At 43.8% G+C, this 13158-nt stretch overlaps 1 protein-coding gene across 2 annotated transcripts in view; it reads right to left on the reverse strand.

Annotated features, from left to right (window-relative positions):
* EIF4E3 (eukaryotic translation initiation factor 4E family member 3) overlaps nucleotides 1-13158 on the reverse strand; it is a 26971-nt gene continuing 13813 nt past the window's right edge. For both annotated transcript variants that reach the window (XM_075834039.1, XM_075834040.1), the window contains exons 2-7: nucleotides 10345-10417; nucleotides 9981-10075; nucleotides 9106-9166; nucleotides 8089-8155; nucleotides 4116-4271; nucleotides 1-2124 (exon numbers count right to left, since the gene is read on the reverse strand). In XM_075834039.1, the coding sequence (XP_075690154.1) occupies nucleotides 2078-2124; nucleotides 4116-4271; nucleotides 8089-8155; nucleotides 9106-9166; nucleotides 9981-10006 (357 nt within the window). In that variant the 5' untranslated portion in view covers nucleotides 10007-10075; nucleotides 10345-10417 and the 3' untranslated portion in view covers nucleotides 1-2077. The remainder of the gene's footprint in view (nucleotides 2125-4115; nucleotides 4272-8088; nucleotides 8156-9105; nucleotides 9167-9980; nucleotides 10076-10344; nucleotides 10418-13158) is intronic.

A 13158-nucleotide genomic window follows, 5' to 3' on the forward strand; every position in this document is an offset into this window, starting at 1 on the left:
TGAATTAAGAAAATCTTTATTCACAATACAACTGAATACACATATATAGGCAGTTTATAAATATAGAGGGGTGAAAAAAGGGACGCGCAAAAAATTAAATAAAAAAAGTTCCAGGATTAGATAAATTAAGATCTGATGGCTGGATGTGGCAGTCGTCAGTGCAGTCTTCTCTGTAATACAGAAGGGGGCGCTCTTCACACTACGCAGGCAGCGCCATAAGAGAAAGCATAGCCAACCAACTCCAGACACGTTAAAAACAAGACCCCCCCCCCTCCTTGCAGCGCCGACTAAACCATTACATGAAGGGGTTTGTGGGATTCCCTGTGAGCGATGAGTGGAAAACGAGCCCTCCCTATTAAATGGACGCAGCCGCCGCGGTGTAGGAAGCAGGCACACCTCCATATTGGTTTGTGTACATTCAAAGCTGACCTTAAAGTGAATGTCCGCCCCTGTGCGCCATTTTGTCTTAATCTAAATAGGATCAAAATTCTGTGCAGAGATCGATCATCCGGAGCTGTTTTTGCCTGTTAGAGCTCGGAATCACTTACATAAAAGTTGAATAAAACTAACTGCAGTCACCACTAGAGGGCGCTTACTGCACATAAAATACATTGAACGCAATTAGAAGCCAGTATGCAACCATCTCCTAAGCGCCCTCTACTGGCCGTTACAGGCAGTCAGAAAGCTACATTTACATTTTTTCTATGCAGGAGATTTGGAGCTTTGTATCGGGAAAAAAACAAAAAACAGCGTGCTGACCCAACTACACCGTAAAGAGGTATTGCCGTCTGACATTTATGGTCGCTATGCCATAAGTGTCCAGGATGAGAATACCACACCGAGTTTTGAACCTAAAACCATGGCATTCACTATAAAATCAGAAAAATCTACATCTTTGGTTCCATGAGATTAAAAATAACCATCCAGACTGAAACATAGTATTTAAAATCTATAACAAGCCTGGCAGCATGAGGGTTAACCAGAACACTGCATGGACAAAATGGAAGGGGGTGGGGAGAGGTATGTCTACACCCCACATGTGAATCAAGGGATTAAAAAAAAATAAAATAAAAAAAAAAGGCAAATCAACTTTATATGGGAAAAAAACTGTGGGGGGGGTAGATGTTCGGGGGAAATTGCGAAATGACATCTGCTATAAGTCTAAATCTAAACAAATACAATATTTCTATTAAAAAAAATAAAAGAAACGGGAGGGTCAGAGAAGAAAATTCACGCGACTCAGACGTTCCTTTCCAATACAATGGCGGTTTAAACCGAATGTCGCGATGACGCAGCCAATTACAGCGATTTATGGGCACGCGATATAGTAATACAGTCCCTGCAAGACTTTGACCGGCCCCCTCCATACAGCTTACAGTGCAGTGACCTATGAGGGAGAATCAAAGTCCATCTGTGCTTGATAGGAATGTGCTAAACAGAAAAGGGGGGGGGGGGGTGTAAATTGCATATATAATGGAACAATCCAGGGTATTGACATCTGCATCATCGTGATCCACTTGCTTCAGTATATTACTGCAAAAAACATTTGGGAGGGGAGGTCATCTATAAAACCGTGCAAAGCGACCAGATTACCGGCGCTCTAGTATGCAACCATTCATAAAAGGAGTTTAAAAAAAAAAAAAAAAAAAAAAAAACACCCCCAAAAGCAGCCGCTGAGGACAGACGGCTCCAATCACTTCAGAGTTCACCCTTAGTCACTTGACATCTCTTCATCTGGGTAGACTAACAGTTTAGCGTAGGGCAGCCATGCTTGTTCTTGAGCAGCAAAGCCATCACACCGCTTCAAGAAGCATTTACAATAAAAAAAAGTTGTGTTCTAAACGTCCAATTCTGTAGTGGAAGAAAAATAAAATCTACAAAAAAGCCAGTGTAGTTCAGCAGCAAAAAAAATAAAATAAAAAAAATAAATTTAAAATCCTGTGCCTGGCTCTGGCCTTCCTCCTGTTCGGACATTAACCCCAAGTGTGGTATTGGTGGAGCCCAGCAACACTGTATACGATGAGACCCAATTTGAAAGTTAAAGGGTTAACAAAAGAAGAATTCTGGGAGATCTCTGCTAGTGTCTTGAACGTCCGCCTTCAAACGCGTGATGCTCTTCATGGGCTGTAAGAGAGAGACAAGGCCAAGATCAAGATCAAGTTCAGACCTTTATAGATAAACAGAAAACAGATGGACACAAAGCAAATATCGTTATGAAGTGACAATCACTGGTGTCAAGGGGGTTGGGTTCTAAAAACTTACAGGATCAGCTCTGAACACCAATCTATACACACACAGATGAACAGCCCGGATTATACGCCACAATTCTGCTGGTTGCTATTGGAAACATGTTGACAAGTTTGTCGTCAGACACTTCACAAACAGCAGAGCTCCTATAATCTAGGGGGGGGGGGGGGGGGGGGACAGGTATATTTCCCCTTCATCGGACTGCTGTACAGTGCCTGGTATAAAGATGGCACTTCCCAGAACGTAAAGCAGAGGAAGCCAGATACTGAAAACAAAGAGTGCTGGAGGATTTCAGCTCCTAATCCTGCAGAACAGCGAGTGCAGCTCTGGAGTACAATACAGGATGTAACTCAGGTTCAGTACAGGCTAAGTCATTTATTCAGCTTTTTGTATAGATCACACAGACATGTAGAAAGGACATTTTAGCCAGTGTGAAAGTTAAGGATGGAAAAAAAACACACAACCCACACACGACTGTGCCACACCTGTCCATAGGTTGTGTCTGGTATTGCAGCTCAGCTCCATGAAGTGAGTCATGTCAGACAGCCTGCGGATAGGTATGCTGTGTTTTGTTTTTTTTTGTTAAATCCTACACAACCCCTTTAAGAGTCATTGCACACGATTCGTATTACGCACGGTATTGGCGCGCATATTTGCGTTGCAAAGCTGCAGTGTGATCCAGTACCAGAATAGGCAATGAACACGCTGCAGTATTTTTCTGCATGGAAATTAACCTGCGGTGGAGATTTTAAAATATACGGCATGTCAATCTGTCTAGAGTTTCCGCCTAGTGCTGAGGGTGGAGGGGAAAATTAACAATTAGGTGCGAATTTCCTGCGCTTTTGGTGCATATTTTCCACAGCAAGATACACGTGTGCTTGTAGCCTTACGGCAGTGATGAATATTTATTAATGACGTTGCACGCCAATATAAATTCTGTGCTTTAACACTTGATGAATGTGGGCCATAAGAGCATAGTCTGTTACAATTTGGTCTAGGGGGGACAACAAATACAGGAGGGGGGGGGGGCACATATCCATTTCTCTGTTCAGTGCTCTGGAGAGAGTCGCCATTTATACTAACCACCAGTAGGGGGCACAGACGACATGTCTGGTGAACCTTCACTTGGTCTCTCTGGCTGAAAACCAAGTAGTGATTGAGCCTCGTGTGTCACTTAGAATTAGAGAGGTAATAATGACTCAAAAATCCTTAACCGGGTCATTACTCATTGGTTGTTAGGAGGAAGCCTAGAAGTATAATTGCACCTTATAAAAAAGGTGTGGGTGTTTGGCCAAGCTCCATGGCTTAATGGTGAACAATGAAGCAACAGTTTTAGTCTACAGGAGTGACAAAAAAAAACAAAAAAAAAAACACTGGACAATGCCTTAAAGACCAATTCGTCAATTATAAGAAACCACTACAAAGCAGTTCCATTCTCGGCTGCCTTGTGCGAGTGGAATTTTACAAGATCACTTTCACTACAATGCGGCTATGTTTCAACTTACCCCAAACACGTTGCACCTGGTACCAGGACAGGTTTTCTGACTTAGGACATTCCCTTAAAGTGATCGAGAGCTCCTAAACAGGTAAAGTGAAGTAATACAATTCTGGCTGCCTACAGTAACCACTAGAGGGAGCTATACTGCATACTATTATAACTGCATTGGTTGTATAAACAGCCTGCCATCTAGTGGCCGTTCCAGGTTACCAGAACTTTAACGCTTAATTCTACATCGGTGCAGGGGCTTTTTTTTTTGTATCGAAAAAATAAAATAGCTCAAACCCTTATGAAGATATATCAAGAAATTGAAGTGGACATTCACATCCAGGACACCTTTATACCATCAGCCTGACACGCAGACACTTACGCTTATAAAATACAGCTTTAAAAGACGTGTTTGGCAGAAGTTCATAGATTTTTTCTAGGACTGTAGCTTCACCGACAACTGTGGCGTTTCCATTCCAGACCTGGACAATATCTTCACGGTCACGAACACTCACACTGACACCAATCACTTCATCCTCTAAGTACAAAGGGAAGAGGCAGTTAGAACAATGAAATAAAAGCAGCAAAAGTGAGAGTTGGATAAGCTGAAATACCAGACACAACCCATGGACAAGTGTGGCGCTGTTTCTGATTAACCCCTTCCCTCTTTGGCCACTTTTGACCTTCCTGAAAGAGCCTAATTTCTCAAATCTGACATATTACCACATAAAGTGAAACAACTCCGGAATGCTTTCACCTATCCAAGCGAATCTGAGAGTGTTTTCTTGTGACACATTGGACTTTAGGTTACTGGCAAAAATTGCTCGATTTCATCAATATTTAATTATGAAAGACAACCAAATTTAGCGGAAAAATTTCAGAAATTAGCATTTTTCTCAATTTAAATGTATCTGCTTGTAACAGTCAGTCAGTTATAACACAAAATTGTTGCTAACATCCCCCATATGTCTACTTTAGATTGGCATCGTTTTTTGAACGTCCTTTTATTTTTCTAGGACGTTACAAGGTTTAGAACTTTAGCAGCAATTTCTCACATTTTCAAGAAAATTTCAAAAGGTTATTTTTTTAGAGAACAGTTCAGTTGTGAAGCGGCTTTTAGGGCCTTATATATTAGAAAGTCCCCACATTTTAAAAACTGCACCCCTCAAAGTATTCAAAACAGCATTTAGAATGTTTAACCCCTTAGGTGCTTCACAGAGGGGAAATTTACAAAATGACTTTTTGCAGAAATTTTTTTAATAAAAAAAATTTTGTAACTAAGTTTTTTTTAGAGAAATGCAACTCAATATTTATTGCCCAGATTCTGTAGTTATAGGAAATATCCCACATGTGGCCCTAGTGCGCTAATGGACTGAAGCACCGGCCTCAGAAGCCCCTAGAGGATTTTGGGGCCTTCTTTTTATTAGACTATATTTTAGGCACCATGTCAGGTTTGAAGGTCTTGTTGTGCCAAAACAGTGGAAACCTGCCACAAGTACCCCCCATTTTGGAAACTATACCCCTAGATAATTTCCTCAATGGGTGCAGTGAGCATTTTGACCCCACAGGTTTTTTTGCAGAAATGATTGGAAGTAGGCAGTGAAAATAAAAGACGTAGCTTTAGCTCAAAATGTATCATTTTCTCATCAAATAAAGGAAAAAAAAAAAAAGAACCCCCAACATTTGTAAAGCAATGTCTCCAGAGTACAGCAATACCCCATATTTGGTAATAAACTGCCGTTTGAGCACGCGGCAGGGCTCAGAAGGGAAGGAGCGCCATTTGGCTTTTGGAGTGTAGATTTTGCTGGATTGGTTTCTGGCTGCCTGTGGGACCAAAACAGTGGAAACCCCCCAGAAGTGACCCCATCTGGGAAGCTACACCCCTCAAGGTATTCACCTAGGGGTGTAGTGAGGATGTTAACCCTGCAGATGTTTTGTAGAAATTAGTGTGCACTCGATGTTGGTGTGAGAATGGGATTTTTTTTTCATAGATATGCCAACATGTGGTGCCCAGCTTGTGCCACCATAACAAGACAGCTCTAATTATTATTCTGTGTTTCCCGGTTTTCAAAACACCCTAAATGTGCCTGGACATTTGACAGGGCTCAGGAGTGAGAGAGTACCATGCAAAATTGAGGCCTAATTTGGTGATTTACAAAGCATTGGTTCACAATTGCAGAGGCTCTGATGTGAAATAAGATAAACCCCTGAGAAGTGACACCATTTTGGAAACCGCACCCCTCAAGGCTTTTATTAAGGGGTGTAGTGAGCATTTTTACCCCTCAGGTCTTTTCCATAAATGAATGCGCTGTGGATGGTGCAAAGTAAAAAAAAAATTATTTTTTTTTCCCCAGATATGCCATTTCAGTGACAAATATGTCGTGCCCAGCTTGTGCCACTGGAGACACACCCCAAAAATTTGTTAAACGGGTTCTCCCGGGTATGGTGATGCCATATATGTGGAAGTAAACTGCTGTTTTGGCACGCTGTAGGGTTCAGAGCAGAGGGAGCGCCATTTGGCTTTGATCGTGGATTTTGCTTGGTAGCAGTTTAGTTTGAGTATTGCTGGTATTTCAGGGTATAATGTGGGGGTACATGTAAGCCGGGCAGAGTATATCAGGGGCAGTCAGGTGGTACAATAATGGGGTAAACAATAAAATGATCCATAGATGTGTGTTACGCTGATCCTTTCTGCACAGGCCGGTGTCGCACTGATTTATGGCCTCCTTTCTTATCCCCCTTTTGGTCCGCGCCTTTGCAGTTTGGGGAATTTTGCTGGGAAAGTGTTGTACTGGTATAATACGAGCAACGTCACTTCCAGCAGATGTGTTTGGGCCCTCCCCTTCCTGGTTCCCTAATTTTAAGGCCTTGATAAATCGCCACTTGAAAACAGAAGAAATGTTCCACTTGGGCTGGCACAACCGCATAATTTTTATTTCCTGACTTATTGGATCCATAACTTATTTTTTAATAGACGTAGGGGTATGAGGGCTTTTATTTTGATGGACGAGCTGTAGTTATTATTGGTACCATTTTTGGGTACATGCGACTTGATTTTTATCCTGTTTTTTGGGAGGCCAGATAACAAAAAAACTCTGCCATAGTTTTTTTTTATACAGCGTTCACCATGCGTTATAAATTACATGTTAACTTTATTCTGCGGGTCAGTCCGATTCCGGCGATACCTAATTTATAGAACTTTATGTTTTACAACTTTTTGCACAATAAAATTACTTTTGTAAAAAGAATGTATTTTTTCTGTCGCCAAGTTGTGAGAACCATAACTTCAGTCGACAGAGCTGTATTTTTTTTCGGGACGAGCTATAGTTTTTATAGATACCATTTTTGGATACCTGCGACTTGTTGATCACTTATTTCAATTTTTGTAGGGCAAAAACTTACGTTTTTGTACGCCGTTCACCGCGTGGAACAAACATAATATTTTTATAGCTCAGGTAGTTATGGACGCGGGGATACCATATAAGTATGGATTATTGCATTTTTTCAGTAATCAAGGACTTGATAAGGGGAAAAAGGGCGATTGTGGTTTATTTTATTACTTGAAACTGATATTTTTTACAACTTTCACACTTTTTTTAACACTTCTTTAGTCCCACTAGAGGACTTGAAGGTCCACATTCACTGACAGCAAGCAGTATAGGCGGGGCCTAATCGACTTCCGTAATGGCAAAGCAGGCGGCCATTGTTAGGTCTCCTGTTGCCGTAGTAGAGGTCCACACCGTAGTAGAGGTCCACAGCCCTGATTGTACAATCAGGGCTGCCTATCTGCCGACAATCACTAAGATGCATCGATCGTGGCATCTGAGGTTTTAATGGCAGGGATTGGAGCTAGCTCCGGTTCCTGCCGTTACAGGTGGATGTAAGATGTAACATACAGCGGACATCCACGACGGATGACGCCAGCTCAGCTCCTGAGCCGGTGTCATCTTGCCGGCGGCTACGGAAGCCTTTCAGGCGCTAGGCAGACCGGGAGGCCAGTATTAGGCCTCCGGTTGCCATTGCAGCCACCGGCAACCCGGCGATTTCATTGCTGAGGTGCCGATGAGCTGCAAACACCTTAAATGCAGCGATCGCTTTTGAGCGCTGCATTTAAGAGGTCAATGGCAGGGATCAAAGCTCATTTCGGTCCCCGCCATTACAGCAGGATATCAGCTGTCAGATACAGCTGACATCCGGGGGTGATGGCACAGACTCCGATTCTGAGCCGGTGCCATGCATTTGTCGTAAGTATACAACACTTTGCGGGAAGCACTGGCTTTCCATGACGTATATTCACGACAAATGTCTGGAAGGGGTTAACATAGTCCCAATGTGAAAGCCTGGACCGTAATTACCTGCAGCACAGCGTTCTGTAAACTGTTCGCCAATAGTAGCCAATAATAATTCTTTCCAAACGAGGGCCTAAAAGAAAAAGGACATTTACTCCCTTACTTTGTAGAGTCACATTCTTATATCTTATGCCGAGACACTCGAAATCAGACAATAAAATAATGCAGCATATTATGAAGGTGTTTTTTTTACCCATTTCATGAGATGGCATAGCCAAGGCCAGACTAAGGTTGGCAGAGGTTTGCACCAAGTCACGTTCCAGTCTTGAGCAGATCACTAAGAAATGGCAATGTCTTTCTGATTAATAGTGGGGCTCTGACCTCTGGGGACCCCACTAATCCTAAAAATGAATAAGCCCGCAGCACACATTCACCCCCCCCCCCCCCCCCCCTTCAACCACACAATGGCAATCCTGTGCAGGGGACAGCAGCACAGCCCCATTCGAGTGCATTAGAGGTTAGACCACCACTGATCAGAAAGTGATATTTAGGTTGACTTGAGCCTATCGAGGGATCCGTGAAAACGGAAGAAAATAGGACATGTTCTATTTTTCAACGGACCCGTGACCCCATTGAAATACAGGTGTCCATGTGACGGCCGTCAGACAAACGTTCATATGAATAAACCCTTAAAAGGGGGATAATCTGAGAACTTTTACATTTTGCAGAAGGGGAGGATATAAAATACTTAAACAGGTACTGAACCTTTGAAATACCTCCAGCTCTGGTGCCGAGACCTGGTTAGTCGCCTCTCCGGTCCCGGAAAATACTGCTACAGTCACGTGCTGCTGCAGCCAATCACAGGCCTTCGCGGTGACGCAGCCATGAGCAGCAAGTGATCGATGCAAAATCTTTTGGGACTGGAAAAGCGGCAAACGGTGTCAGTCCTGGAGTTGGGGGGTGTTTAAAGGCTGCAAAGTTAGAAAACTCCCAGGTAAACCCCCTTAGGCTGCACCCAGATTACAGCCCTGAGAAATCAAGACCATATTGTGTATTACTAAATGTATCAGATGAAGTGTATACCGAGCTCTCTTTTGGGATTTTCATTTTCCAGACTCCTCCTTTAGCATTGCTTTCTTCTTCCCTGCAAGACAGGATACAGATCATTTACATTTATTGCAGGATACTTGGGGTTCTGGCCGCCGGCCAGCGCTTGCGAAAGCTACGGATAATTCAGGATACAAATCTACACATAAGGGTGACACCACACACACCCTGGGGCGACTACACACAAATAGATTTTGTATCAGTCAGTAAATATGGAGCCACTTCAACACCATCATAGGTTCGGTCATGTACACTTGAGTCATATTTTCAAGAGGTTTTCCTTTAACTAACAAAATATTATTGGTTATATAATAAAAAGTTCGGGGGGCTTCTAATAAATTTTTTTTGCATTTGTTTCTTACCTATTTTCCAGATCGCCGCTTGCTGTCAGCAAATGGGAACATGGTTTACATCCAGAGGCTAAAAACTTCCATGGAACTAATATTTATCACAGCTGAGTGTTTGCTACAATTGTATCCTGTCTAGACAATCATCTAAGACCCTAAACACACGACCGTAAAAAGTCTAATTGCGGACCGTAATATTACGCCTGCCTGCCGCTCCATTCACTGTATGAGAATGGAAACAGCGGAGCCCTATTCCTAGGTGTTTGGTTTTCCTATAGACATTAAATGGGGCAGTAGTGGGCACACTCGACCTCCACTCTAGTAAATGTCCTCATTGAAGTCGAGCAGATGGGAGGATCTGGGGGTCCAGTTCCCCCAGTCTCACTATCGATAGAGCCCCCAGTGATCAAAGTTATCACGTATCCCGTGGACAGGTGATAAAGGGGTCTCCGAACATCTTAATTAAGTACCACTGCTAGCAACTCCGCACAAGCAGATACTTACCATAGCGGTTTCCTCTCGCCCCTCATTAAGTGGTAGCTACATCGTAGAGGTAGGTTAGTCACTGGGGGGATATTGTTATACACACTCCAGAAACTCTGCAAAAGAACAGCAAGGACAAAAGGTAAAGATATAAAAGAGAAAGAAAAAAAAAAAAACAAAAAAAAAAAAACGCCACTTCTATAAAGGCAAACTGATCTAGATGGTGATTTATAGAGAGGCCACAATTTGGGCAAGCAGCAGCAGGATTGGGCACAGCAGTTATTTGGTGCCCACATGAGCAGTAGAGCAGCCCGGAGACATTGGCAAGTTACTTCTGAGGTGTCAAAAAAACCCTCCATGCTTTATACGGACTTGTCCATTATACCTGTATGGTTTGTACGGTGTAAATTTTCTTCAGGTTGGATTCACATTCTGCTGCAGTTGTTCCAGGGAGAGACCTGCAGGAAAAAGACACATTAAACATCGCGCTGCTGCAACAAGAGAAGGTGTGTGTGTGTGTGTGTGTGTGTGTGTGTGTGTGTGTGTGTGTCGATGCAGCACCGTTTAATTAAGAAGTATGGGAGCACGGGCCATAAAATCAAAACATAGCACAGGTCCTGTTTTTTTGCGGATGCTTTGTAGGGCCCGAACACCTTCCTGTAAATATATGGGAAGGTGAGCCTGGGCAATAGAGATGAACGGGTCTGCAGTTACGGATCTGAAATTGCAGATCAAAATTACGGTCGTGCGGATGGGGCCAAATTCAGGGCGGAAACCAGGCAGACGAGGGGGGAGGGGGGGGGGATGGCTTTAGAGACTAAAAGAGGTGCAAGACAATTAAGCATTCATCCCTCCTCCTGAATGAAAGACTACTATAGACAAGTAAACAATCCCTGCGTAGAGGAGCGGAGGACGCCAGGAATCTGTCAAGGTCAGAGAACCAAGGTCTTCATTTAAGACAGACAAGAAAGTGGAGTTCTATCAATTAGGCCATGTTCACACAGCGGAAAAGTACACGGCATAACTATCCTGGAACCCGCAGGGAATTCCGCCTGAAAAACTGCACCAAACTACGGTGCAGTTTTTCGGGAGGAACATCTGCTGTGCAAAACATGGGAGAAAAAAAACAAAAAAACGTTTATACCTACTCTGTCATGGGAACACGCCCCTCTGTTGTGCATTAAGTCCAGGATGAAGTCCCAGGATGATGCTGCAGCCCATGTGACTCCAGCTTGTGATTGGCTGCATCAGCCACATGGGCTTAAACATCTCAGAAGGCCGGACAACATAAGCGACATTATAACAGCCGGGCTCGAAGTACAAACCTTTTTATTCAGTTTACAGAAAAAGAAAAAAAAAACGCTTTGGGCGGGCATAGAGCGAGCGGTCACATGACTGCAGACTACACGTCCCAGAAGTCCATTGTTTGCAGAACATGCTCCAGATATCTGCCTAGAACAATCCTAGTGAAGAATACGGTGCCACGGAATTAAATGGCATTACAGGACTGGGGCAGAAACTGAGTTTATCGATCATCTTGATCGACCCTTCTACTGAGCATGCCCGGCATTTTCTATGGGCATCTCCCAGGTCCGGGAAGGGGACGCATGTGCTGAAAGAGCGTGTTCACAAGAGGGGCAGCCGCCCACTGGCAGAATCTATGGCCTTCATCTGAACACGCCCGACCGTAGATACAACAGCGATTCATGGATGTATCCAAGGGCAACAGAGATGCAACCGAACTGTAAACCGGGAATGTGGGAAACGCAGCAATAGAAGTAGAAGACCTTCCTTTATACTGAATATTTCTCATCCCGAGCGGCTGCAGCAGGTGACCGGAGTGTAACAGAGGGAAGATAAATCAAAACTGGTGCAAAGGAAAGGCACCTATGGCGACCAATCAGACTTCACCTCATTTTTCAGACGCCCTTTATAAAATTAAAGCAGTGACCTGATTGGTTGCCACAAACACTACTTTTCCTTGGCACAAGTTTGGATTTCTCCCGACTGCAGCTCAAAAAAAAACGTACAAGTCTGTGCGTCTCCGCGGCCTTACACCGCACGCGTGCAGTACATATTAAGGACATGTTCAATAGGTGATCCTAGACGGGTGATCGTGAGACTGCAGCACATTGGCATTGATCTTTACGTGACCCCGGCTGATTTGGATGGCTGCCATTGTAAGTGGGTTATTTTTAGGCAGCGTCTATTAAGACTTCATGGATCAGGATAGTTATAGGGTGTATTCACGGGTTATTTAGAGATCTAAACATTAAAGGGGTTGTCCACTACAGGATAACTGATGACCTATCCACTGGGTAGGTCATCAGTGTATGATCGGTGCGCGTCCGACACCCGGACTGATCAGCTGCTCAGACTGTCCATGCCGGAAGCATTTGGCTCCGGTCACAGAATAGCGGCCAAGCTGCAGGACTAGTCAAGTGAATAGGAGCAGAGCTGCAGTACGGTCGCTATGCAGTGTATAGAGCCATCTGCTTCCGGCTCCATACACTGCGTACTGTGCAGCATCTGGTGCCCGCGGGCAGACGGAGCAGCCGCATGGTGAGGGGTCCAGATGTCAGACCAGCACCGATAATATACAAATGACCTATCCTGTGAATAGGTAATCAGTGGTCCGGTAGAGGACAAACCCCTTTAATGGCCTATACTTATGACCATCAGGACCCCACACATCAGCAGAATAAAGGGGCAACGGTGCTTCAGTAGCCACAGCGCTGTGTAAACAAGAGTGGCTGTGCCTGGTACTGCAGCTCCGTCCCATTCACTTGACCAGTTGTCCCTACGGAGCTGCTGTGCTCCTAAACCATGAACGGGATGCAGCGCTCGCTGATTGAGTGCCAATTGGTGGCGACCACTGATCAATCATTGATGGCCTAGACTAGAGATAGACTTCGGTTTAATACACGGGAATTAAAAACGCATTCGATCACTTTGTCCTATATGACAACGTCTGGTATCAGATGAGTAGACAATGGATGAGACACTAAATTAATGTCAGTTTTATGCAAATCAAACTTCATTGTATAAATGAGAATTTCTGCACATTTCCTTTATATACTTTTCGTTCTACATAAAGATGTGCGATTAGCATAATGCTAAAATGTCTCCATTCACTGACAAGCAGACATCTGGAAAACAGGAAACCAAAACAAACTAAGTAATGTCAGGTGGTCGCGGT

The sequence above is a fragment of the Rhinoderma darwinii genome, chromosome 7 (genome assembly GCF_050947455.1).
Source record: "Rhinoderma darwinii isolate aRhiDar2 chromosome 7, aRhiDar2.hap1, whole genome shotgun sequence".
Classification (NCBI taxonomy): Eukaryota; Metazoa; Chordata; class Amphibia; order Anura; family Rhinodermatidae; genus Rhinoderma; species Rhinoderma darwinii.